Raw genomic sequence first — 27015 nt, 5'->3', positions numbered from 1 at the left:
CCCCCTGATGAGCGTGTGTGAGGTTTCCCTTGTTTTTTTGACCAGAAAAGTGCATTAGAAGCAAGTTGAGAAAAACAAAAAAAAACGACATACTAACCCCTTATGTTTTTTGTCAAAAATTGCCGCCCTCAAACATTTGCATTTTATGCCGTTTTTGGGTGCCTCTGGGCCCCCTGGTGAGCGTGTGTGAGGTTTCCCTTGTTTTTTTGGCCAGAAAAGTGCATTAGAAGCAAGTGGAAAAAAACGACATACTCAAACGACATAGTAAGGACAAATATGTATGTACGTACATGTATGTATGTTTATACACATATGCACACATACATGTATGTATGTGTGCACACATTCAAATATACATACATGTACGTACATATAAACAAGTTACTATGGGATATCATTTGAACAGGCGCTTATTTTTTATCAATAAAATTGCATTAATAGAAAAACGAAATGTTGAGCCTAAAGTGGATCTCTGTGTCCAATATGTTTAATCTTCAAATAACTGATGAAAATGACAATATTTACAAGAGAAGTACGATCTATACAAAAAATATACATGCAAAAAAGGTACAAGATAAAATCAAATAGCAAACTAGTGAAATATGAGCAGGTAACAAAAAAACCCTCAAACTGAGGTATCCAGTTCTTTTCATGGCCTCAGCACACCAAAAATAAATAAAATGTTAGACGTCTTGAGCTTAATGCAAAGGGTGCTTTGTTAAACAATGCTGAGTTTGGCAACAACAACAAAAAAAACATCTGTACACAAAGACCGTTTTTGACAAAATGTACAAAATTAAACTTCAACCTTGCTGTTTGGGGGGCAGGGGGGCACATTTTGTTCTTTTAACATCACTTTGACTCGTGTAAACAATCATTTCACATAGCAACTGTGAAACTTAACAATAAAACCTTTTTTTTGTAACGTTCGGTAACGCTTGCGACTTTGGTACGCGGACGTACAGTACAAATAAAACATATTTTTGATCGTAATGATTGTAGCCGGTGAACACAAACGACCAGCAGTGCTCGCAGTACCAAGTACACGCCTTCCTCTACATGGTTTTTATGACACACAACCACGGATGTCTTCATAAATAGTTGCATAAAACGTTAAAGCTGCAACATTGCACATGAGAAAAACACGACGTACCACGAGTGCATCATTTACACTTTGCTTCTTTTCCTCCGCAGGTGCAGACCTCCAAAGTCGGGGCCCACCAAGGCAGTACAAGTCTTATGTACAAGGTAAGGCTTAGACATACATATCAGCGCCACACATACATACATACGCACGCATACACAGCTTTTGTTCTAGGAAAAAGAACGCCTGCATGTCTCCATATTTGACATGTGGAGCGTTCCTTTAGGCCTTCTATAAATGTAAGAAAGTTGGAGTGGAGTGTAAAAGAGCAAAGCAAAAGCTTCTCCCTCAGCTGTCACTCTTTCTTGAAAAGCTCTCCATCTGAACCCTTGCTAAGGAAAATAAATTACTTCAACTATATATATATTTTTTATGTTTTGTACATTTGTATTGTCTTAAGTATAAAATGTGAGTGTAAAGCAGCAAGCAGCAGTAGACGAGGGCCCCCATGTGGGACAACAGGACATTCCGTCAGTGAGGATGAGCTCAGCCTTCTACTGTACTTTTTATCCAAGTTCCTTCTGCTGTGGATTCAGACCCGGTGCTGAAGGCGGCTCTGGGTGAGGCTCCGCACCCCTCCGATGGGCCGCGCGTCCGTCTGGTGTTTCCTGCGGTCGATGAAGGAGACGAGACGAGACGTGTCCAAGCAGCACTCGGCCGTGGAGCGGATGTCGGCCGCCTGCAGCCACACCTCCTGCAGGCACAGCCCGGACGGAGGCCTCCTGGCGGGGTCGGCCCTCAGGAGCAGGCACACAAAGTCCCGCGCCGCCTGGCTGACGCCGTGGAAGTAATCCCTGGGGAAGCTGAAGTCCTGGCGACAGATGTTCAGGCACGTCTCCTCGGCGCTCTCGTCCAGGAAGGGCGAGGCGCCGCTCAGCAGCACGTAGGCCACAACTCCCGCGCTCCACACGTCTGACGTCAGCGACACGGGGTCGCCCAGCACCAGCTCCGGGGATGCGAACTCGGGGCTGCCCAGCAAGGGGTGCACGTAGGGGGTGCTGTTGAGCTGCACGGCGTCACCCAGGTCTGCCAGTTTGACTGACGGCTGGCCGATGGAGCAATGAGCCACCAGCAGGTTCTCAGGCTGATGACAGGAAAAAAAAACAGTGTAAGTCCTTCTACGCTTTATTAATATACAAAAATTTAAATTAGTGTTGTTATTGTATCATTTGGAGGTCTACCTTGATGTCCAGATGTACTATTCTGCTGTTGTGCAAGTAGTGTAAAGCATCTAAAAGGTCACGCAGGTAGCCGGCCACCTTCTCCTCCGTCAGGTTGCCCCAGCTGATGATGTAGTCCAGCAGACGGCCTTGGTCAGCCCTGACACGGCAACAAAGACAGGATTCATACCATGGAGGATTCATATGGAGGATTCTTCTCAGGTGCTTTATTATGGACGCGTGTACACACATCTCCAGGACCAAAACAAAGCTGCTGGGGGTTTCGTAGGTGTCCACCAGGCTGATGATGTTGGGATGTTGGAGCCTCTGCAGCAGGTTGACTTCCTGCGTGACCCGGTCCCGCCGCATCAGCTTCTTGTTCACCTGTTTGACCGCAACTGTTCGCTTGGTGGCGAGGTGGTCACAGCGCTTGACGACGGAGAAACGTCCCCTGGTGGACATCACAGGTAAGTGTGCAGTGGGCATATTTTTCATGGGGGCGGGGTGGAGGGGGCAAAGAAAGGATTGTGTGTTACCTGCCCAGTTCAAGCACCTCGCTGAAGTGAGAGTCGAAGTTGTCTTTCCAGCTCACTCGCATGCCGTCAATGGATACATCTGAAAGACGGTTTCACATCACATCATGTAGCAGCAGCGCCAACACGCGTCTCCACACCTTAGCACCCACCAAGCACTCTGAGGCTAGCCGACGACGTGACGCTGCCTAGCTCATTGGTGGCGATGCACGTGTAAACGCCGTCATCGTCCGACGACACGCCGATGATTCGCAGGGTTGCCTCGCCGGTATCGCTGAAATGCAAACATGACTTTTAGATGCCGCATATGCCTGGAGGTGTACGCTCATGGAACAAAGGATTATATCACTTGATTATTCAGTTTAGTCATCCGTTTGAATGCCTGCTACATCTAAAGGTACGTTTGTTTGGCCGTTTTGTTGGGCGTGATAAGAAAATCCATCAACTTCCTGGTTAACTTCTTCCATCAATAGCTTCAACTGCTATGAGCTCATTTTGTCCAAACAAAGGGAGCTTTAGTTCTTCATTAAAGTGTATACATATATGTATACATACATGTACATATACATATACACACATATATACACACACGTGTATATATGTATGTGTATACTATATGTATGTATACATACATACAGTGCATCCGGAAAGTATTCACAGCGCTTCACTTTTTCTACATTTTGTCATGTTACAGCCTCATTCCAAACTGAATTAAATTAATCTTTTACCTCAAAATTCTACACAAAATACTCCATTATGACCATGTGAAAAAGTTTTTTTTTTTATTTTTTGAATTTATTAAAAATAGAAAACAAAAAAATCACATTTACATGATGGTCACTCTGTCAGAGCTCCAGCGTTCCTCTGTGGAGAGAGGAGAGCCTTCTAGAAGGACAACCATCTCTGCAGCAATCCACCAATCAGGCCTGTATGGTAGAGTGGCCAGACGAAAGCCATCAGACCAGAGAATTTTGTTTCTCATGGTCTGAGAGTCATTCAGGTGCTTTTTGGCAAATTCCAGACAGGCTGCCATGTTCCTTTTACTAAGGAGCTGGAGCTCTGACAGAGTGACCATCGGGGCCTTGGTCACCTCCCTGACTAAGGCCCTTCTTCCCCGATCGCTCAGTTTAGAAGGCCGGCCAGCTCTAGGAAGAGTCCTGGTGGTTCCAAACGTCTTCCATTTACGAATAATGGAGGCCACTGTGCTCATTGGGACCTTCAAAGCAGCAGAAATGTTTCTGTATCCTTCCCCAGATTTGTGCCTCAAGACAATCCTGTCTCGCAGGTCTACAGACAGTTCTTTTGACTTCATGCTTGGTGTTTGTGCTCTGACATGCACAGTCAACTGTGGGACCTTATATAGACAGTTATTATATTTCCAAATCATGTCCAATCAACTGAATTTACTGCAGGTGGACTCCAATTAAGCTGTAGAAAGATCTCAAGGATGATCAGTGGAAAAAAGATGCACCTGAGCTCAATTTTGAGCTTCATGGCAAAGGCTGTGAATACTTATGTAAATGTGATTTCTTAGTTTTCTATTTTTAATAAATTCAAAAAAAGTAAAAAAAAAAAAACTTTTTCACATTGTCATAATGGAGTATTTTGTGTAGAATTTTGAGGTAAGAAATTAATTTAATACAGTTTGGAATGAGGCTGTAACATGACAAAATGTAGAAAAAGTGAAGCGCTGTGAATACTTTCCGGATGCACTGTATGTATACATACACATATATACACACACATACACACACACACACACACACACACATATATATAGTGTATATATATATACACACACACACACACACATAGTATATATATACACACACACATATATATATATATATATACATATACACACACACACACACACACACATGATGTCACTATACTGCATATCCAGTTCTATGTGATACCATATGATCCTATACAAACAAGTGTGTTGTACCTATAGGTGATGGAGAAGCGGCCATTGTTGGTGAGGTTGCTCTGGTTGGGTCCCCTCCAGGCGACGGTGGCACGGGGTCGACCACACACCTTACACCTCAAGGTGACGCTCTCTCTGTTGTCACACGTGACGTCGCTCAGAGGGACAAGGAACTCGGGCGGAACTGAAAGTGGGGGTAAGCAAAGGGTTGTTTTTTTTGTTTCACTTTTCGAAGACAGGCGGTTAGATCTCGCAGCAAGAACACACTCACCATCGTAGATGTAATTTGGATTTAGAAGCTGGAAAAGGCAGACAGAAGAGTTAGAAGATATGTGGAAATGAGTTGTTTCCTGACAACAACGCACCTTTACAGAAACTTTACTGCCATCTCTGGACTTCCTGTAGCCGTTCTCCAGCTTTGGATCTTTCTTGGCCTCTTTGTCCTTTTTCTCAGATTTCTTACGGATGCGCAAAGTTGTATGCCAGGAAGAAGACTTCCTACTGGGGCAGAAGAGGAGAAAGATCTAAACCAAACAGCAACACTGGAGGAGTAGCCGTGTATACACTTCACTGTTGGAGGATCCATCCTCCAACATTTCATACAATCCAACTCTTACTTGACTGATCCCTCGGGGCAGTCGGGTGCAATGGCGGAGGTGTGTCCGAGGACGAATCCTGGGATCCAGCCTTCAGCGGCGGGGCCTTGCTCGGTTGCCGCCCGGAACACCAGGAACATGTTTTGCTGGTTGCTGGCCAAAATCTGGACCACCTCGCCTTGCATTACGCTGATCTCATCCTCCTTCACCGCCATGTAGTCCTGGGTGACCAACATGGTGGATACGCTACTGCTGCTGCTAGTTTCACTCTGTCACAGGGAACAAACACAGCCTATCTCAGTAACTTCATCCATGAATGGTCTCGGCGCATGGCCATGGTGTCACTTTGGTGCTTGACAAAGGATTGAAATGAAGAACGTTGGAATTCATTGAGGAAAACAAGAAGTGGACCAAGAAAGGTGGAACGGGAAGAGAGTTCTTTGGCTCTGCGGCTCCAGGCAAAGATGAGAGTCGTTTGTAAGCAGGCCTACAAACGTCAGAGGTTAGTTGCAAGTAAGAGGGTATTTAAGTACCGTGGGGGGGGTGAGGGACAACCAGGAGGATTAGGAGGAGAAGGTCAGGTGTTAGTAAAGCTTGGTTAGAGTTTGGAAATCAAGAGGCAGCCCTGACGGTTGGTCCACCTGAGGAGTTGAGAACCAGGAGGAAAGTACTGCTAGAGTCTTCAGAGACTGTCAGAGCTAAAGAGGATGATGCGTAGTAGTGGACAGATTAGTAGTGCTGTCTGCAGGAGTCGGGACAGACCGGGCCTCCCTCTGCCTCTGTGTTAGTCGGATCAGCGCCAGGCAGCAGGTCTTAGCAGGTCTTAGGTCTTACCCCGTTACTCTGAGTGGACTGGATGGACTGCTCGCTGGTGGATGAGCAGGTACTCATGCGGTCAGCGTCCTTGCTGTGCGTGGAGTGTCTGTGGCTTTGATTTGGGTTCCCAGAGCCGGTCTGGACCTGGCTAGAGTTCTGACGTGCCGGACTCTCCCCAGCTTCCCCTGGAAAGGTGAACGAACCCGGCCGGCTCGCTGGAGAGCCTGGCATGGAGCTCCAGAATCCAGACCCAGACTTCTGACTGGGGCTGGCAGGGGGAGGAGGGAGGACGTCCTTGGTAAAAGTGGGGGGCACAAGAGGGGGCACGGCTCCAGGCCGTTGTTTGGATACAGGAGTGGAGGGCAACGGGCCAACTGTGGCACGGACTATAGGGGCTACTGCATTTGTAGGGGTCAGTGTTTGGTCCTCTAGGGCCTGGACGCCGGGGCGCTTACCCTGTGGGCTGCCCCCCGAAGGGAGTAGGGGGCGAGGAACGGGACGGGGACTTGGACCTGGATCATAAGCGAGCACAACTCAAACCTCAAACACATCTTTGATAGTACAGATGGGCCACAGAGATCGCCCTGAGTAAGTCATACCTGACATCTTGTTGGGGCTGTCGGGGTCGGCCCCGGGGTGTTGGCGGAGGGGTTGTGGCAGGCGAGACGGCTGGGGGATCCTGGAGGGTCGACGGCAGCCACCTTGGGGAGGGATGGCGGTGCCAGCTTGGGAACTTCCTGTTACGTTAGACCCACTACTGCCTCCACCTGCAGCTCCCATGCTGGACCCCCCACTGGCCCCAACATGATTCCTCTGGTAGTCTATCGGTGAGGTCAGAGCTACAATACGTAAGAAAACACGGTGAGCTCCAACTCATCCTGGAAAATGTTTTCATGTCAGCTCACCATTGAGAAAATTGCGTTGGCTCTCCAGTATTTGGCCGATCTGAAGCGTCCACACCTCACGTACCCCCGGGTGAGAAGAATGCAGCACGAACGACTCCACAGTGCCATTGGTCGAGCGAGAAGTTAGCATGAACTTGCAGGGGTCGCCCTCTACGTTGTCTTCTAGACCCAAACTGCTGACCTGTAGATGGAGATGCATGAAAGACCGGCTGCTTCAGCAGATCATGTGATCTCTTACCTTGATGCTGTTCTTGTACAGGAAGCCAGGCAGGGAGAAGCCTTTCTTCTTGTCCAGCGGCTCGCTGAAGATGATGAGCTGCTCAAAGAGGAAGACTCTCCTCTCCTTCATGCGACCCAGCACACTGCTTTCTGCGTCAGACACCATGAACGTGTCCTGCAGCAGAAGGCGGCCCTGGGCTACGATCTTCCCCTGGAGAGGAAGAAGAGAAATATGTCACACTGGTCCTTTCAAAAGGTGCTGCTGCATCTGGCAACCGATCACAAATGCTATTTGTGTTTAAAGTTGAAATAAAAAGCAGGGTATGGAACATGAAACAGTGATATCGGGCTGTGCCTAATATGTACAACAGGGGTGGGCAAACTACGTCCCGGGGGCCTCATGCAGCCCACTAAGCGTTTGAATCCGGCCCGCCAGTTGTTTTCTAGGTATTTCAACTTTTAACATACAAACTGGCAACATGACTTGCAAGTTTGATGTCTTATTTAGTAAAAAAACAAACAAACTGTAAATTGTAAAATAAATGACATAGTTTGATGTGGTCTGATGTTTAAAGTGCTCCTGAAAAAGGGACATGGGAAAATACAGCTGATAGTATATAGCTGATAGTTAAGACAAATAGACAAATAATTCAAGGAAAATTATAAGCATAAATTAAGTGTGTGTGTGTGTGTGTGTGCGCATCGCAGCTTTGTGACATAGGTGAAAAAGCATATTATTATTATGAACTTATTATTATGCCTTTGCAAAAAAAAATAGCAGCAGCAGCGGGCCACCCCCCATATCCTGTAAATAATTTTTCAAATTGTACTTACATCAAACCCCTGAAGCCGGCCCACATTCATCATATCATTGCACCTTTTAGGCACGATGCACATGACCTCCACTGCTTTCTGCAAGAAATGGACACAAATCATTTTTTGGTACAATTGTTGAACGATTGTTGAGAAAGTGCATCTCTTGTCTTACCTCCAGGTCCACAGAGTCCAGCCCTGCCTTTTTAGAGTGTTTCAACAAGTCCTGAAACAAAGTAGATGTAATAATGTGGCATTAATATGTGCACATGTGTAATAAGATATGGACCACAGCACACCAACCTTCAGCAGCAGTTGGTACTTCATGATCCTCTGGACTGGCTTGATGAGCAGGTCTGTGATCTGCAGCCGATGGCCAAGCCGCTGCTTCAAATCCTGCACAAAAGGTCAAAGGTAAATTAAAAGGAGGATCGTTGCCAAGCATTTCAGCTTTTTTTTTTTTTTAAATCTTACCTCAAAATAGGTGTCAAGGTACTCTGAGACGATGTGCTCAGACTTGGGCTTGTTTTGACAATACACCACATACATGTTTAACCGCCGCTCCTACACAATAGGGGAAAAAATTATTAAAAAGGGGAAAAATAGACATTGATAGGCTTTTATTCCTGACAAACCTGTTTGAGAAAGAGTGGTCCCAGTCTGTCTGGGTCCTCCAAACATTTCTCCAACTCACCAAGGAAGAAACTGAGCAAAAGAGAGAGATATAATGGCAAGCTAGTAGCAGAGAACACTGTGTTATTGTTATTTTGCTCCTTACTCTTTGTGCCAGTCAAAGATTTGATGGATGTTGCCAAACACGATTTTGTCTTTGCCTTTCATGTCATCGGGGACGCCCTCCTCCTTCATCCGACTCATGTAACCCTGAGCACCGACACGCCGCCATTATTCACAAAAAATGACCGTTTAGCATGATGACCGATCCACACAAATACATCCTTTTTAAGCAGAGACACCCAACATACAAGTCTTTAAATGGTGGAGATGGGCCAAGTAAAACCAGCGCTACAATCAATAATATTCACCATCATTTTGTGGTTGTGTCGTCGATTTTATATGTAATGTGTGTGTACTATCAACACAGGAAGGCACCTGCTTTGGAAGCAGCAATGAAACATGACATCACCTTCCGATTGGTGGGGAAAAGCTCATCATCAATCAATCAAAGGTTAGCCAACATTGCCACCAAGTGGCCACATGACACGGCCATGCCCATCACGATTCTGACATTTGACAAGAAGCATGTGACTACCACTCACCTCCACCACCTGGCCCAGGTCTTTCACATAATCTCGCTCCGTTTCCACCAATTCTAGCAGAACGTAACTGAAGCAAAAACAAAAAATGATGCAGCAGAGAACCAAAGAGTTAACGGTGTCAAAGTCACGTGACTTACTGTCGCTTCTTAAGGATGCTGGCCCGCCGTTCATCCATCTCCTCCATGGGGGAGGACGAGGAGAGGAGGGAGTTGTCTGAGGGGTTGAAGGAAGGAGAGCTGCTGTCGCCTTGCTCCACTGACAGCGAGCTGGGCCGATCCTCCAGAGCCTGAGATGAGAGAAATTCAATAGCTGATGGAAAAGTATACATGACATGCGAGTGCTTGAGGTTATTGTCCTACCATCTTGCTTTTGACCAGCTCCTCGATGGCGCTCACCAGCTCGGCAGCACTGGGCGTCTCTGAACTGGATGGGCGGACCGACAGACGAGAGGAGTTCTGTAGATGGGCAGGAAACAAACATGAGATCCCCTTGCCTTCTCACTGGATTGTCTTCTTTAGGGCCTGTGTCCACCAGCGGTAGTGTGGATAAATGTGGTAATAACATGGGATAGTGTGAGGTAAACATAATTGGTGAACACAGACCCTGGAGCCCTTCATCTCTACAGGAAATCTTTTCCAAGGAGAACTTCAATGAACCAGCATTTTTTCAATGGAATGCACATTCGAATGCCTAAATGTTATGGTATGAACCTGTTTACTGATTATAAGATGAGCGTATTTGTTTCAGTGAGGCGGGTAACTGTCGTATGCGGCTAATGTGATGCATCCGTTAAAGATTAAAAAGAAGATGAAAGGTTTAAAAAAATGAGGTTGAAAGAATGGGATGGTCAAAGAAAAAAAGGGTCGTGTGAGATAAAAAGCAACAAAAAGAAAAGACGTGAAGTGTGTTCTTGCTGTACATGGACGAGGTGATGAGTGGTCTTTCAAATGGAAAAAAAGGGAATGGAGGAGTTTTATGTGGATGTAATATAAAATACATTCCAGTAGACTCTCACCCTTGCTCTGCTGGGTTTTCTGGGTGAGCCTGTGTGCTCGTGGCCTCGCCAGCGTTTATAGAGATGCCAATTACTCGCATGGGTCATGAGATTAAACGCACAGAGGGTAAAACGGGGATGAGAACGAGCGGGGTGAGGGAGGGAGTGGTGATGGTAACAAGGGGGAGATTGTTGTTGTTGGGGTTTTTTTCACCTCGGTGCGGGGGGGGGGGCGTGTTAGGGCTTCACTGACAACTAAGAGACTCTCAGTTTTAGCACATGCAGAAAAAAGCCGTAGTAATATTGAAACCGGCTGAAGGAGAGCTTTGCAGCACTTTGGCACAAATAAGGCTTTGTCTGTTGAAGAAACATGGAGTTAAAAAAAAAAAAAAAAGATGGACTGCAGGGAAATTCTAGCTGAGAAAATCAGGATTGTTTAGAAAAAATACAAAAAGGAGGATAGAAAGAGAAAAGTCTGTTACGTCAGAAAAAGGGAGGGATTTGTTCATGTACTTTGTTCAATAAAGCAAGAAAGAAGAAGAAGAAGGAGCAATCATTTGAAGCTGAAGAGTGCCGGGGAGGGGGGGTAAAAGGAGAACTGAGGGAAGAAAGAGGGGAGGAAGATGGGGCATTTCAGATGGACAGGTATGGAAACTGAGACAAAGCAAAGACAGGACATAAATCAAGATAATGCTACATTGTGGCAAACGATACAACCAGAAACAAAACAAAAAGAGAAACAGAAATTAGTGTCAGAAGAAGAGTCTCTGCTGCCTACAACGTCTCAAGAGAGGAAAGAATATGATGCAACACAGGAAGGTAAAATGCTCCAACACAAACTATCAGAGATTACGACTAAAAACCTGGACAAATTAAAAATATGAAGAGCAATGATGTGTAATTAGCATAGAGGATGCAAAGATATGACAATAATTATGACTTTCTTTCTCCATGGCTGCAGCACCTGCGTCTTTACCTTATCGTCCTGTGAGTCCGCCTGCAGCAGGCTGTGCTGCTGGATGGCCATAGGTGGAGGCAGGGGGACCGCATCAGGACCCTCCTCGCCCTCCTCCTCGCCGCAGCTCTGCATGCCCGAAGAACTGGACTTGGACAGAGTGCCGCTTGACAGCCCCTCGTTGCGGACCCTCTGCAACACAGCGAAACCATTCAAGTCCGACCCGCACCACGACTCGACGGAATGCGGCCACGACTCTCCAACCTCCTCTACAGTCTCGTCCTGAGGCGTGGCGGCGCTGTCGTCAGAGTCCTTCTGGGACCCCATGGTCATTTCGCCGCTCTTCCTCACCTCGCGGTTCTTCTTGTGCTTGTGGGCCAGCTTCTTCACGTGGCCGTCCGCCTTGCCGCTGCTGAGTCGGCGGACGGGGCTGGTGAGCCACTTTCGTAAGGTGTTGCCTGCAAAAACACAAGCATCTGATGCTATTGTCTTGTTCTTAAATATGTATAGCTGCTGCGTCTCTACCTGGTCGCTTTGGCCCTGGTGAAGCATGGGAGCCCATTCCATGACCAGGCTGAAGTGTAGCAGAGGAGCCAGGCATGATGGAGTCATTGCTGCATACTGACAAAGTGTCTGGAATAGAAATCAACATTTATTTATAACACATTATGTGGCAAGAGATCATGAGATATGCATCAAATACACACACACAAAATATATGATATTTATATATGTGTTTATTAGCGTGCTTCCTACCTTTGTGGTTGAAGATGCCCTCCATCTCCATGGAGGAGCGAGAGTGTGCAATGCAGAGCATGGAGCAAGGCACCAAGCCCTCCAGAGCGGGGGAGCGGTCCGTGGTCCTCACCAAGCACCAGTCGGGCTTGTCATGGCAGCGCTCCAGAACCTCTACCGTCTGGCCGCGGCGCACCGTCAGCTCATTGCTGTTGCTCGCCATGAAGTCGTGAATCACCACCGTCAGCTCGCAGCCGCCGGAGAGCTGCGTGGGGAGGAGGAAGGAGGTGAGTGATGGAAGAGTTGAAACATGAGCAGTTTGCATGTGCTTAGATGAGCATGGCCACCTTGTCGCTGTCCAGTGTGTTCTGGGAGGTGCGAGAGGCAAGGGAGATTGTGTCTGGTTGGCTGCTGCCTTCACCTTGACTGTCAAGGTCCTCCCCGTCCCTGAAACACAACCACCGCTTCTGTTCATCTACGTTTATGTTCACATGTTATGTTATGGATTGGTGTAGTTTCCATGGCTCCTTCATGACAAAAGTTACCTGCGGCCCTTGTGGTGCTTGGCTGTGCTGGCTTTGGGAATATGAATGGGCTCCTTGAGCGCCCCCCTCAGGTGGATGGTACGCTCCTGGATCACCTCCCTGATGTGCTTGATCCAGTCCTGCTTGTTCTCAATGTTGGACGCCTGTTAATAATAATAGCTTAATCATGAGGTCATTTAGATATGACATTTTGGAAATATTGTTTTACTTGGCGTTTCTTCCCACAAGTCCGAATCAACCAAGTTAGCATCTCTTATCTGGGAGGATATTATTATATTGATATATTATTCTGTTCTAACGTTTTAGTCAGGTGAGAACTTGTGACACCTCCAGCATATGTGGTCAGCATATGTCAGCTTTCCCTACCTCTGCATGCTCTTTCCAACTAACTCAGCAGTGGCATCGGCTATCATGCTGCATTTGCTATACACTTGTAAATAAATCATCATGTTGTCAAAGAAAGCTGAGTTTTTCCACTTTCCCATGCACTTCAGAGTATGTTTTTGTAAAGAACGGGTTTTCAAATTTGGGAAATAACAGCGTCTCTCCAATTATTAGAATACACTATACTTGGAGCTTTGAGTATTAAGCGGCTATTTGGTGAAATAGTAAAAATCCACATTATAAGAAATGCGTTGAGTTTCAGACTTGTGAGAAGCTGCTGAGGGCTGTGTTGTGGGACATTTTGTACTCACCATCGCTCCGTGTTTGGATCCCTGACTTAGCTTTAAATTTGAAATATGAGATAAGACAATTTCACTGGTTTGTTTGGAGAAGAGGTAAAGGACATTTTTGTCATTTTGTCATGGATTGTCACGATAAACGGGCACACAACACCAATACTCTGCCTGGACAGCCCATATAGCCCAATTATGAGAGTGTAATGGATGTGAACATGTGTAATTAGTGATGACACACATTTTCTTTACAATGCACAGGGCGCAGGACTGTTAGCTCAGCAATTATCATGTATTATTCACTGGACGTGGTCAGATTTTTTAGCTTTGTGTCCTTCCAAATGCTGACACAAATCTCAACCTTCTGCCACTTCGGAAACAGGAGGAAGGGGGTTTGAGAATATGGATGTCAAATCATTAAAAAGTTGAGTGAGCAAAACAACGGCGTGCAGCCAGGATGGTGGGCGGAGAGAAGTTGAAAAAGTGTCAGCAGCGTTGGCGGAAGCATGTCAGGCCACAGAGAGACTTTGGAGACAAACATCCACAGAAAACACAGCCCCAGATATACAGACAAGCCGGGACGTGCGTGCTAACAAAGCAGAATCAAACCAGGGGCTGGCTGGGAGAGCAAAAAGGACAACTCAGGTGTGAATCGTGACTACAGAGAAGTGATGGCCCATCTTGAAGCTGCTCATGCAACCAAAGCATAGAGTGACAGGAGGAAAACCTCGGCTAGACTGATGTTGGCTTTTCCTAGATTCTAATCATGTAAACACACTCCAAAATTGGACTTGATGTTTGTACAGTGTTTGCCAAGCCATATCAGTCGAACCTTCAAGGTATTTTCAGGGAAAAAAGAACAAAAGGAGAAAATTACCTTAAGCACGATCTTATTGTCTGACGTGGGAGTGCGTCCCACCCAAAGTGCAAACTTGCATGGGTCTCCCTCGACATGCTCCGTCACCCCCAACTCTGAGGTCTACACAGAGCGGCAGATAACAATCATTATATATAGTAGAATAAAAAAAAGACATTTAATTAAGCCCCACTTACAAAGAGTTTGCTCTTGTAGATGTATTTGCTCCTGCCGTTGGAGTCCTTGACCTCCTTGCTGAAGACCAGGGACATCTCAAAGAGGAAGAGGTGGCGGTCTCGGCCCTTGCGGATCAGCGTCTTTGGATCCCACACTTGGAAGGAGTCCTGGAGGATCAGCTCCCCTTGCGACTCGATGTTTTCATCAAAACCTAGAGGAAAGACATGCTAATTTACACCTGGCGAATAAATGAATGAATTAGTGGTCTCTGTCGGTCACCTTCCAGCATGGAGAGGTGCATGGCGTCGTTGGCTTTTTTGGGAACACTGAGCATCACCTCCAGGCCGTCCTTGATCTCGCCTTTGCCTTCTTCGCAGCACGTCAGCAGCTCCTGAAATAATGTCCAAAAGCTTAAACAACATCATGCTCACATCAGCCCTGAGATGTTTTTAGGTTACCTTTAGCAGAAGCTGATATTTAGTGATTCTCTGCACGGGCTTAATCAGGTAGGAAGAGATTGAGTTGGCCAGTCGGTGCCTCTGCTGAATTTCCTGTTAATTCCCCCAGGGAGAGAAATGATTTAATACAATGTTACGTAATGTAGTTTCATTGTGACCTTTGCGATGTTTTACTTACATCAAAATAGTTCCCAGCATGCTCCAAGATGAGCTGAGTGGAGTCGGGCTTGTTCTTGCAGTAATTCACGTACATCTGGAACTTATCAGCCTAGAAAGGAAAAAAATAGATTCTTTATGATTCGCAGGGTAATGGATCAGTATTGAGTTAAGGGACAGTGATACATACCCATGTAACAAAGCAATGGCCGACATCCTCTGGCAGCTGTTCATATTTCTCCAGCTCTTTGAGAAAGATGCTGATGAAAGAGAGAACGTCACATTGTTAAACACTATGAATAAAGGATAAAGGATAAAAGTATAAAAGCAAAACATAAATATGACAGCTTTCCAATGCTCATGTGTAAATACTGTTAAGAGTTTCATAAAGCCTGTGAACCGCTAGGGGGGGCTAGAACAACAGCAATAAGAGCTGAGAGCTGAACTTCTGATGCTCACTTATGGTGGAATTCATAAAGGTCCTGCATGTTCCCAAAGATGATGAGCTCCTTATTGATGATTCCTGGAGGGATCTCTTCCACCCCACTGGTCATCTCCCACAGGTAAGTCTGCAATAGAAAAATATTGAGCTGCGTTCTTTTACAAATGCATGGAAAGAATAGCCAAACTTACATCCATGCACTCCCGTAGGTCGCGTACGTAGGCCTTTTCTGTCTGAATCAGCTCTGCCATGATGAACCTTAACAAAAGCATAAACAACACATGAGTGCCCATAACCTTAAATCTCTAAGATCCCCCCCATTTATTCTAATGGATCATAGAAGTTTTCATTTTAATATAAGACTTTCAGAGGCTATAAAACACGGTCGTAAAGCAGCTGTAGATGATGGACATCATGATGGTGATTTGTGCGGCTCGTAAAATGACACACACTTCCTTTTCCTGTGTCTACAGCGAGAGTCATTTGTGAGCTGATGGTGCTTGACTGGCGTTTGTGCTGCTCTTGTGCTGACCAAGCAACGCAGAGGCCAGGCAGGACACTTAAATCATGCAAATGCATTATGGATGTGCCTTTGCACTGACTTCACCTCCGATTCAGCACCACTTGCTCAACAAGCTAATCAGGAAACCATGATCCACTGTGGTAGCTTTACCTTTGTATTTACATTTATCAATACAATGCATTTAACTGCCCCAATAAGAATTAGTCACATACTCCTTTCTGCGTGCAGACTTGCGTTTCTCCTCGTTGAGCTCATGGGCAGCATCCCTCAGCTTGACCTCTGACCCTGGCGCTGTGGCTGGAATGATGTCCAATTGGAGATCCTTACTCTGAAAGTGAGAAAACAGTGACGTGATTTATTCTCCAAAAGTTGCTATGATGAGGGTGAAGGATGACGGCACACGTACAGCCTTGTTGGAGTCCGAGGAGATGCCCAAGGCTTTCTCCAAACTGCAGCGGTACTTGTCCATTCGCAGGGAGAAGTCTCTGTAGCGTTTGTCCACGGCCGTAACCCACTTTTTGATCTCTCCCGCATGACTGTGACCTTTGTCGCAGAAGCCGTCCGCCAGCTGGATGAGCAGCTTCACGCGCTCTTTGGTTTGCTGCATTGAACAGAGAGCGGAAGCGTTGCATGTGTGCACACAAGCAGCGACACGCTTGATGCCAGTGTGTAACTGTGCAACCAACCTTGGCGGTGATGTGGAAGTCCTCGTGCTCCTTAAGCAGCTCCTGCGTGTGGTGGATAGTCGAGCCAGTGGAGGTGTGTGTGGACAGGTAAAACTCGCCAGTGTCGTGAATCCACTCCAGGGCCTGCAAATCAGATTTGGCTGTCATCAGATCACAAGATCCCCACAGGAAGTGCAAATGTGTGCTTTCACCTGTTTGGCACTGCGTTCAAACACCACGTACTGCTGACACTGGTCCAGACGCCGCTTTCTCATGGTCCAGAAGTGCAGCACACGATTTTCTCTCTGCAGCAGCTCATTGAGGATGTCTGTGCACACCGACAAACACCTCATCTTACTTTGCTCACTAGATGCACACTGCCGTCATTGAAATGCCCCCCCAAACTCACTTTTAACTTGCTGCTCGGGTGCTTTGACGTGACTCAGCATTCCCGGCATGTTGACGCTGTTCCTGTGCATGTATTTGAGGAAGACGTCAGCATTTCTTCTGGCCAGAGTGCACGCCTGATTGGGGGGGAAAAATGTTAACATGATGATTGGAACTTTGTTTATATGTAATGGCGTCTGATATTGTGTGGTGCAAACCTTGAGGAATGCCTCCTTCTGCTCCAGGTGCTTACTGATCATGGGGGTCACGTGATCAGTTTCACAGTTGGGACCGAGTTTGTCTGCACCGCCACACCAGTCCTCCTCCCTCTTATACTCCTGCTCCAGGCTTTCCAACACACTGCAGACCTGCAGGGAACATAACGTTGGATTGCATTTTTGGTGCATTCATGCGCTGCATGGATGTATCATTCATGGGAAACAAGTATTTCTTCCTAGAGACAACCATAGTCTGTATTTCATGGCCAGTCAACATCTAATGCATGTCCTACTTGTTCTGAGGTCTTGTAGAAGGCCACAGAGGCGTTGACCAGCTTGAGCCTGTCCTCCATCTTCAACATGAGCTGCTGCCAGTGGGACGCCACGCTCTCTGCACAATCTCTGATCAGGTCCATGTCATAGTGATTGGCCTGGAGCAGAGCCTCGGCCTTCTGCTGAACCTGCAGAGCACTCTGGTGGGTCTTCTGCAGGCGGGAAGTAGAGCGTCGGGATAAACAAAGTGAATGAGTAAGCAATGATGCAGACAGGAAATGGCTGAATGACAAACCTCGATGGCGTGCTGAAACTGTTCATGTTCCCTCTGTAGCTGCTCTGCTTCTTGCAGGGAGCTGGCTGTGATCAGACCCGCATTCAGCATGGACTCGCCGTTGCGGATCCAACCCAGAACCTGCAAAAACAAATACGAAATGAAATAAACAGGTGCCTGAAAGCGGTGACAGAGGTGGAGATGTCCTTTGCTTACCTGTTTGACCTCGGCCTGCAGATGTCTGAGCTGGACGCACTGCTCCAGGTGCCTGCGGTGCTGCTCTGCCGCCAGGTCCAGCTCCTGCTGCTTCTCGTGGAGGAACTCCAGCAAGTCCTGAACACGGGTCGCCATGTCGACATCGCGGTCGCACAGTAGCTCGACACCTAGCGGGAAGGACATGTGGATGTCTACAGGTCAGGAACTAGACATGCGATGTCCTAGATGACTACAGTGTATCCCAATAGTTTTTTATACCATCAAAGTACAACAGTGGATGAAGTAATATTAGTTATTTGGACTTCTGTTACCATTAATAACAGTAAGTGTATGTATGAAGCACACAGAAAAAGTTAACATTAACATGCAAGCTCACAGGTGAATATTTATGCTTTGTGAGTGGGCGACTCTCATCCCAAACACTGACCGAATCAGACCCTCAAAACACCTCCGCAGCGTCAATACTAAACTCCAACACAGGGTGAATGTGCTCAGCTGCAGCTCCTACTTCAACCCTCAGCTTGGATGTGACAAAACAACTCGTTATGGAATAATAATAAGTGTTCAGGATTCCTAGAAAGGAGCGTGTTTGGTGAATTATATGAAGGTGAGAAGACTCACCAGACGCCTGGACTTCATTAACATATTGAAGTAGCTCCTGGCCCTGGTGGATGACATCGAAGGTAAGGTTGTTCATGGTCAAGGCCTTGTCGGCGTGATGCTGCAGCCTCTGCTCGGCCAGCGTCAGGTCCTCGGTGTCAAAATCATTCATCTGACCCGTCAGCTCCTCGTTCCACGACTCCAGGTCAGAGATAATCTGAGGGAGAGGAACGTGACATTTAACTGAAGACGAGTCCAGCAACAATACACACATAAACAAGACTCACCTCAATGGCGTCCCTCTCGAAGATGCGGAGCTGGAGGAAAAGCTCCAGTTTGATTTTTCTCTCCTGGAAGAGCTCCTCCATTTGGGCTTGAGCCTCATCCAGTTGCTGTAGCACGCTCTCGATGTGGTTGATGGAGCTGTTGTGCGGCGTTTTGTTGCTGGAGATGGCCGAGTCCCTGGACAGAAAGGCACAAGATGCGTCAAGATGTATGCAGATATATGCACGCAGCAGTTACATCAAAATGAGTCATTACAGCATTAAATCTTTCTGTCCTTGTTATAAAACACACTGGGTGCTTTTACTTGATTATTGCATTGTAAATGAAGACCTAGAAACAATGCACAGCTTCCTCATCAAAGCTGCAGGATAAACATGCATACTTAAAGCAAAAACGCACACAAGGGCGTGCACACACACACACACACACAGGAGGTGTGTGGAGGAGACTGCCACACAATTAGACGTGCACTTATAAAAGCAGCATTATGTAATACATGCTGGAGCCAACACACCAGAGATGGAGAGATGCAAACGCCTCTACTCCTCCAATTCATTCTTTTCAAGAGCACACCACATTTTGAGTTGTCCCCTAAATCGTTTTCTTAAATATTTATGGCTTGGAGTGACCGTAAACATAAGGAAGATTGGTTCAGGTTTGCTACCTGAGCTGTTGGATGAGATCCTCTCCCTCCTTGATGACGTTGACGGTGACCTGCAGCGTGGTCTGCTGTTGCTGGCCGAAGCGTTTAATCAGATCCTGGACCGCTTCCACCGACTCGGCGTACACGTCGTCCAGCAGCTCTTTCTGGAGCTCCTCCAGCCATGTCCACAGCTACACAAGTGTACAGGTATTGTTTATGTAATGACCTCTGACAAAGTGCTTATGCTTTGTAAAATGTTGGTGCTGCTCCCTCTGTGACTAATTTGGAGATAAAACGTATTAATCATTTGCCTCTGCACTGTAAAGGCTCTCAACAGGCAGCCCACCAACCACTTCAGTGTTACGTCATCCTCGGCCCACCTCTTTGACGTGCGTGTGGAAGGCGACAGACATGTCCAGCAGGACTTTGCGCTGTTCCACGCGCCGGACAAAGTCTTGGATCCTGTCTTCCAGCTGGTGGGCGGCCTGGTAGATCTCCTCCGGGTCGCACTCTCCCGTCTGGGCCAGCTGCTCGGCCGCCTCCAGCAGCTTGTCTGCATTGGTGTAAGTGTTCTACACAGGATGGGAGCAGAAAGAGGAGGATGAATCCTCAAAGATTGGAATATTGATAAACCATTTCAACACAGACAGGACAGGGATGTTATTGTCAATTCAATATATGAGCATTGGATCATACCAACGCCATTTTCAGAGCTCATATAATATATACCGGAAGCAAATGCTTGCAAAATAAAAATCTTATTTGGTAGCGCTGTTACAACAAAAACAGCAATATTGTAATAAGTTTTTTTCCACAGAGAATCAACATTTCAGTTTTTCTTGTTATGCATTTTTGCTCTGTTTTTGTAAGTTTCTTTGGTTGAATTGTATTTTTACAAAGTGTGCCACAGCCTAATAACAAGCCACTGAAGCCATTTCATTTGGGACCCCTGCTACAAAGCAAGGAAGCATATTTGGTATGTTACTGTCCATCAAAATGTATTAAATAAAAAAAATTAAGAAAGAAAGAAATCACCACTGTATCACACTATAACAAATAACAAATAAAAATACTATATTATATATGTCTTAATTATAGTAGAGTACATACTGTATTACTATATAACAAAATAAATGTTATTATTAAAGGGTTGAAATTAAAAGCTGAAATATGCACATACAGTAATCGCAGTCAGAGCTGTAGTTATCATATGCTAACATAGCTAACTACAAGCAGGGCCTATGAAGGGCGTCAGAAACAATCAAGTATACCTGGGCCACCTCCTCAAAGTCTTCATGTCGTTTCTGGAGGGCTCGGGCTCGGTGGAGGGACTTGCCCACCCCCGTGTGCTTGCTGAGGAAGGCCTCACCGTGGTTTTCTATCCAGTCTAGAACCTGACACGACAGACGGACACAATCAGGACCAGATTTACCATGGGGGGTAGGGGGGCTACGGTGGTAAAAAGCGCAAAAAGAAGACACATGATGGCGACTCGAATCAATGTTATCTTCTTAGCCTCTCTATCTCTCTCTCAAGACTTCCTCAGCATCTGCATGCACTCTCCATGGCAACAGTTGCCATGTCAACACCATCGAAAATGCCCCTTTTTGGACAGTGTGTACCCACATTATCATACTGGACCTTTTGATATTATCATGCTCATTATAATGCAGAGGCCAAATGTAACGCTACATTGTGGCGTGTGTGTGTGTGCGTGTGTACCTGCTGGACATCCTGTTGAAAGACGCAGAGCTGCAGACGTTGGTGCAGCCGGACCTTACGGTGCTGCCAGATGTTCTCCAGCTGCCTTTGGTGATGCAGCACCTCGTGGATGATGTCCAAGACGTGATGGACCGCCTTGGAGTAGTTGGCTGAAGCCGTCAGCGAGTCAGCACTGCCTGGGGTCAGAGGTCGTTGCAGTTTGTCCAAGAGGGCTTTGCCATCCTGGCTTACCTGGGTGTTGAAGACGATTTTGTAATATTCTATTAATAACCCCAAGAGTTAAAAAGATACTTGGAAAAGGATGACATTACCTCCGAGTAGGCAGAGGTGATGTGTTCGTATAAGCCTTGGTGATGGTGAATGCCGTCTTCAAGGTCCTGAAGTTCAGAGGGTAAGTCCACCTCGCCGCACGCCTTACACCATGTGTCCACATTACTCATGTACTGCAAGGAAAGAGGAGCACATACTTGCAGTCACATGCTGGTCACACAGTAATGCTTTTCGTTTACTGGACTAAAAAACAGTATGCTTATCAATCATTTGGGGATGGCTTGTGGTGACTTCTAAGAGCTTAAAGCATCATGTGAGAGCGGATGAAAACAACAATAAATACCAACAAGTGACCTCATTAGTGCAATGCACTCATTTCCATGATAAGTATGTTAAGGTGCATGAGTGAATCTTCAAACGGGGGAAATGCCTCTATTTCCACTAATAAACATGAAGCATTACAACGGTGTTCCCTGTCGGTGAAGCTGAAATATGCATGTTCCCATTTGGGCCATGCATCATTCTGTAGTGTCCAACGAATGAGCAGAAACAATGGCAGATAACATAAAGAGTGCATTGATTGTATGTAAATGCATGCAAATGTGGCAAAGATGTTAGGCTTTGTAGGTTTAATAAAGACTAATGTTTTTTTTTTTAAACCCAAGGTGCTGAATCTAACCAGTAGGGAGATGCCCTGGTTCACACTGTCTTTGAGTTAGAGGAGAACAAAAAGATGCCACCCTCACATTTATATAAAGCATGTAGTGTTGCAAGACTACTTTGCCTGCCCGAGTAAAAAAAACACACAAAACAACAACAAAAAAACAGAATATAATCTGTCTATAATAGCACCAACCTGGTCACACTTCTGGTGGAAGCTGGCCGACATCTCTAGCAGTGTGCTGCGTTCATCCAATGCGGCGGCAAAGGCTTTCCACTCCTGCTCCAACTGGCCTGAGATCTGCTTGATCTGATGGGAGGCGTAGTGACCCGACTCCAGGAGCCGATTGCCCACCGACATGATGCGGTTGATGTTCACGTAGACATTCTGTGAGGTGAAACCAAGCGTTTTTTTGCATGAGAGGAGAGAATCTCTTGAGGCTTCCTTCCTTGGGCAGTTATATAATGCAGAGTGTGGATAAGACAAGGAGTGTGTTAGCAGCTCGGTTTTGACACCCAGGCTTCTTTAATAGGTGATTGTACTTGGCTCAGCGTGCATGTGCGTCTTACCATGCAGTTCATGGCGAAGTGGTTGTGCTGTGTTTGAAGCTCCACGGCGTGCGGATGGTTGTTGCCGATCTCAGTGTAGCCTGCCAGGAACAAGCCCTTGTTGTGCATGATCCAGTCAAACATCTGAGGTAGAGAGCAAACCAATCCAAATTCATCATCAACTCAATGGACGCGACATTGTGAAGCAAGGTGCAAACAAGCCGTGCAGGTGGTGTTTTTTTTTGCAAACTGCTGCAGTGTGCGGAGCTGTCATTTTTCCAGGTCAGCATGCAGAGAAATGAATCCATTAAATGTAGCCTCTTGCTCTCTTCCAGAGAACAACTGGTGGCCTGTGGTGTCCTAGCAACAAGCTCCTGCTACTGCAGTGTATCCAAGACAGCAGCGATCTGTGTTGCAGCAACCTGCTATTTCATTCCGCTCACTCTGAGATGAATCTCTAAATTTTGCCTCATTCTGTCTTATCATGTGCAACTCAAGTGCAAACAATATGTGCAGGGGGGGAAAAAAAGTTTGCCAGCCAAAAGAAGATGGGCATGGATTGATGAGCTCTGCACACACAGCCCAGATCAATGTTTCTCTGTGGCCATAATTAGGTTGTGTTTATATTGCATGCCCCGAAGTGGATCAGCCACTGTTGTTACAGATTACCATCGCATCACCGCCCTCACTGAGTGACAGCACCCCCACCCCACGGACTCCCCACGGCCACCGACCTTCTCCGCGTCCTGCTCGAAGAGGCGGAGCTGGAAGCATTGGTCAAGCTGGAGCTTGCGGACGTGCCATGCCTGGTGGAGGTGCTGGCGGGTGGAGTGCAGCTTGTCAAGCAGCTGGGTGATGCGCGGCACCAGGCCCTGGGTGTCGGCGTTGCTGCTCGTGCTGCTCCCGCCGCTGCCTCCGCTACTGCCGCCATTGCGGTTGGAGGAGGACTCGCTGCTCTGGATCCTCTGTAATAACCTGGAAGGAGTTTGGTATCAGATGTAAATTACATGATATGACATTCCTTGTGCCCAAAATGCTTGAAATTGTGGCGGTCAGTCTTGCTACCAATCTTTCTGAAATTTTACACTAATCCCTAAAAGGTGTGTACCCAATTTTGTGGTGATTCTGCATAACACAAAGTTACGTGCCAAGCCAACTTGTTGGGTTTATAACAGCGCCACCATGTGGTGTATTTGTCAGAAAAACAACAGCACAGGCAACACAGTAGGAGTGCATGTTCTGGCAAATTTATGTCCTTTCGTGTGCAGCGGTTCAGGAGTAGAAGACTTGTAGAAATTAGAAATGCATGGTTGTCATTGTATACAAACACAATGCATCTGGTGCAAGTGGATGGATGGCCTCCCAACTGGCTTTGTGTTGTTACCTTTGTCCCTCAGTGTCCAGCTCTTCTATCGGTGCTTTGATGACCTTCTTCTTTAATGTGGCGTGTTCGTCTATCATTCTCCGGGCTCCCTCCAGGTCTTGGGGGAAGTCTTTACGTGAAACAGTCTCCTGCATCTCTTCTAGTCGGGCCAGCATCTGTGTAGCATGACCAGAGAACTCCTCGAAGGCCACTCGGACCTGGGGGGGAAATGAAGAATACCGGTCTGAAGCAGCGAAAGCCTTCTTGAAAAGTCACTGGAGGCTTTTATAAGACAGGTCATCTCACCTCTATCCATTCTTCGTGGTTGTAGTCCAGACTGCCATCAAAGTCTGCTGTCAGCTGGGAGGGGTCCACCACCTTGGTCAGGCCTTCTAATGACACCATGGTGGTCTGGAGGAAAAAAGCATTAAGGGATTGAAGCAGAGTGTGTGTGGCTTTACAACGCTTTCCGTCAAATGGGTATAAATTGCTTCCTCTAATTTTCTCTGTTGAGAAGTTTTTAATTAGCGCAATCCAGCTCATTCTTTACTTCCCTAAAACAACCGACATGAGACCTTAATGGAGCCAAATAGCTGAGCTTCTCGACTAATCTCTGCAGCATTTAGTAGTGAACACGTTTCCGCTTCCTCCAATCATGTCAGGCGGCACAGTGCACCCTCCACTTAGCACCGATGACAAATACAATATAACAGCATAGCATGCAACAATCGCATCTGACAATATCAAATTTGTTGAGCGATGGAGAAGCCTTCGGCATCTCAGCGCCGTTTTCCACGCAGCCTCCTCCGCAAAACACCCCCACACACATGGCCAGAGAAGAAGCTCGCTGAAGGCCGACCCGACCAACGCAGCACAACACACTGCATAGGGTGAAAGGAATGCTGATGCTATTGTGTTGGCTCATTGATTTGCATGCATGTCAGGGAGAAATTCAGCATATGTTGTGTACGCAGACGCATGCAATTAATTTATAAACAGTTCACTTTGATATGCACATGCAAGAAGGTCAGCTAGCAGTACATGAAGTCAATCAGTGTGACAAAGCTTGTGTTCTGCCCAAATAATCAATACGGATGTGCAGCAACAGTGACAAATGGGGAGTATGGCTGTGAATAATAAGAGGCATAACTTTGGAAAGCAAACGGCTCATTTTTAAACACGGAATTACCGAATTACAGAATGCCTGTAAAAAAATGAGGACATTCTAATCACAGGTCTCCGCCAAGGCCTAACAATTATAATTCCGAACTGCACCAAATTGTGCATCTTCATTTACCTGTAGCGTAACCCAGCAAACAATCAATCAAGCTAATGAATGCATTGAGATGATGGCTAATGCATCTCTAAACCAGCAGCACATCCAGTATGGAAGCGGAAGTAGGCCGTCAGGGTAAAAAGATGAAGCACGCAACCACGACTTCCATCAACCCAAATTGTTACCTCAAACTCAAACTTGGAGCTTCCGAAATTGGTCCTCTGCTTTTGCCAGAAGTTGTCAGGTTTGATGATGAGCGCGACGTGGATGCACGACGGGAACGACTCCTGCAGGATCTTCAGCAGAGGCTTGATGCTGTCCCACTTGGAGCCACGCATGTCAACGATGACAGTGAAGCCATGTTTACAAACCTCCTCGCTAGAGGGAGGGTGAGGGAGGGATGGATGGAGGGAGGGATGTAGAGAGAAAGGCGGGGGAGATTGGAGATAATCCAGAAAAGAGGGGATGGATGACAGACATGGGAAAGAGTGGAAGAGGGAGGGGGGTTAAAAAAACAGAAAAGAATAAAAAATCTGTGAGATGACGCATTTTTCTATAGCGTCAGAAGCCTACGCAGCAAACATGGATCCCACACGCCCACACACTCAAACAGCCGACCACGCACTCAAAAACCTGTGACAATGACTAACAAATGTTGAAATACACACACACACAAAATTATAAATCAGCACATTTGGGCAGCAGCTCTCTAGGATTATCATCCTCCAAACTATTTCTGAACACTTTCCTTGCAATTTGACATTTTTAAATCCTTCCATCACAGGAGCCTGTCAGAAACTGACAAATGTGCTTTCCTAAAATAGATCCCCACAAAGTGCACACAAAATGATATATATGTATATACAGTATATCATGCAAAATCATAACAGGACTGCTTATAGAATACCAGATGGGATTTACAGGAAATGTCTGATATGAAATCTTGCAGTGATGAAATAAGAGATGGATGGAGACAAGCATGGAGAAGGTGGAGAATTTACCTGCGAGGTGAGAAGCCAAGCAGTCCACAATAACTAGTACCGCTGCTGCTGCACTGCCTCAGCTACTGCGACGTTTTGTTTTGCTTCCTCACACACATACATGCACACACACACATGCGCGCAAGCTCACACATGCGCGCTTCATCTCTGTGGGTTTTAATCTTCCGCCCCCCCGCCCCCTTATCTCTTCCCTGTGGATCCCGCTTTCCGTTCCTCACTTGTTCTCCGTTATTCATCCAGGCTTTCCCTCACGTCCCTTTTCGTCACTCGAGAAGTGATTTTTGCCAGCCAAAAAAAAAGGCTGCGGCAAGCTAACTGCTCTTGAATAATTCCCTCTCCCTCTTGCCTCTCTCGCCCATCACATGCTCCACTCAGCACTTTCACGTGCTTGGACTGCATGCTTCACTCTCATGTATTTTTACAAGAGGGGGCTATGAAATAACATCTAACCTGGGGATGCCGGCCAGGTAGGCGATCAGTCTCCTCAGGTCGTCCGTTCGTATTCGGTCGTGGTTGCTGCGTGACGGGAAGGTCAACACTGGACCGCCGCGTCGGTCCCTGCCGCCTAAGACAAAACACACAGATGTATCACAGAAGGAAATGCTTGTATGCTGCAATAAAATGTGTGGCGATCATTCGGAAGTGGTTTATTGCAGCAGTGGGACTCATGTGTTGCATTTCGGACACGGTAATCTACGTTTA

General features: G+C 46.6%; 1 protein-coding gene across 12 annotated transcripts in view; it reads right to left on the bottom strand.

Moving 5' to 3' along the window:
* Nucleotides 1-465: 465 nt before the first annotated feature.
* The window catches only part of LOC131101446 (triple functional domain protein), a 44309-nt gene continuing 17759 nt past the window's right edge, over nt 466-27015 (bottom strand). For 2 of the 12 annotated variants that reach the window (XM_078792040.1, XM_078792042.1), the window contains 58 exons: nt 26764-26878; nt 25498-25690; nt 24343-24447; nt 24058-24254; nt 23408-23648; nt 22695-22817; nt 22321-22512; nt 21506-21637; nt 21195-21425; nt 20744-20866; nt 19853-20044; nt 19494-19663; nt 18832-19006; nt 18566-18761; nt 17945-18111; nt 17750-17869; nt 17475-17666; nt 17182-17331; nt 16986-17100; nt 16789-16904; nt 16598-16720; nt 16318-16512; nt 16124-16239; nt 15580-15646; nt 15406-15515; nt 15137-15206; nt 14969-15058; nt 14791-14883; nt 14612-14723; nt 14353-14543; nt 14177-14278; nt 13318-13347; nt 12623-12765; nt 12425-12524; nt 12099-12342; nt 11868-11975; nt 11364-11800; nt 9753-9848; nt 9531-9679; nt 9394-9460; nt 8895-8998; nt 8752-8821; nt 8591-8680; nt 8420-8512; nt 8292-8342; nt 8138-8215; nt 7323-7514; nt 7085-7265; nt 6779-7018; nt 6198-6691; nt 5385-5632; nt 5039-5265; nt 4789-4951; nt 2990-3111; nt 2841-2919; nt 2555-2755; nt 2326-2464; nt 466-2228 (listed from right to left, as the gene is read on the bottom strand). In XM_078792040.1, coding sequence (XP_078648166.1) covers nt 1677-2228; nt 2326-2464; nt 2555-2755; nt 2841-2919; nt 2990-3111; nt 4789-4951; nt 5039-5265; nt 5385-5632; nt 6198-6691; nt 6779-7018; nt 7085-7265; nt 7323-7514; nt 8138-8215; nt 8292-8342; nt 8420-8512; nt 8591-8680; nt 8752-8821; nt 8895-8998; nt 9394-9460; nt 9531-9679; nt 9753-9848; nt 11364-11800; nt 11868-11975; nt 12099-12342; nt 12425-12524; nt 12623-12765; nt 13318-13347; nt 14177-14278; nt 14353-14543; nt 14612-14723; nt 14791-14883; nt 14969-15058; nt 15137-15206; nt 15406-15515; nt 15580-15646; nt 16124-16239; nt 16318-16512; nt 16598-16720; nt 16789-16904; nt 16986-17100; nt 17182-17331; nt 17475-17666; nt 17750-17869; nt 17945-18111; nt 18566-18761; nt 18832-19006; nt 19494-19663; nt 19853-20044; nt 20744-20866; nt 21195-21425; nt 21506-21637; nt 22321-22512; nt 22695-22817; nt 23408-23648; nt 24058-24254; nt 24343-24447; nt 25498-25690; nt 26764-26878 — 9212 coding nt within the window. In that variant the 3' untranslated portion in view covers nt 466-1676. Of the gene's footprint in view, nt 2229-2325; nt 2465-2554; nt 2756-2840; nt 2920-2989; nt 3112-4788; nt 4952-5038; nt 5269-5384; nt 5633-6197; nt 6692-6778; nt 7019-7084; nt 7266-7322; nt 7515-8137; nt 8216-8291; nt 8343-8419; nt 8513-8590; nt 8681-8751; nt 8822-8894; nt 8999-9393; nt 9461-9530; nt 9680-9752; nt 9849-11363; nt 11801-11867; nt 11976-12098; nt 12343-12424; nt 12525-12622; nt 12766-13317; nt 13348-14176; nt 14279-14352; nt 14544-14611; nt 14724-14790; nt 14884-14968; nt 15059-15136; nt 15207-15405; nt 15516-15579; nt 15647-16123; nt 16240-16317; nt 16513-16597; nt 16721-16788; nt 16905-16985; nt 17101-17181; nt 17332-17474; nt 17667-17749; nt 17870-17944; nt 18112-18565; nt 18762-18831; nt 19007-19493; nt 19664-19852; nt 20045-20743; nt 20867-21194; nt 21426-21505; nt 21638-22320; nt 22513-22694; nt 22818-23407; nt 23649-24057; nt 24255-24342; nt 24448-25497; nt 25691-26313; nt 26427-26763; nt 26879-27015 lie in introns of those variants that run through there. The other 10 variants (XM_058046618.2, XM_058046620.2, XM_078792044.1 and 7 more) reach the window with 10 other exon arrangements.

Source organism: Doryrhamphus excisus, linkage group LG7 (assembly GCF_037039965.1).
Source record: "Doryrhamphus excisus strain RoL-2023G ecotype Guam linkage group LG7, RoL_Dexc_Guam_v1.1, whole genome shotgun sequence".
Lineage (NCBI taxonomy): Eukaryota > Metazoa > Chordata > Actinopteri > Syngnathiformes > Syngnathidae > Doryrhamphus > Doryrhamphus excisus.
This window is presented reverse-complemented; position numbering and strand designations above follow the sequence as displayed.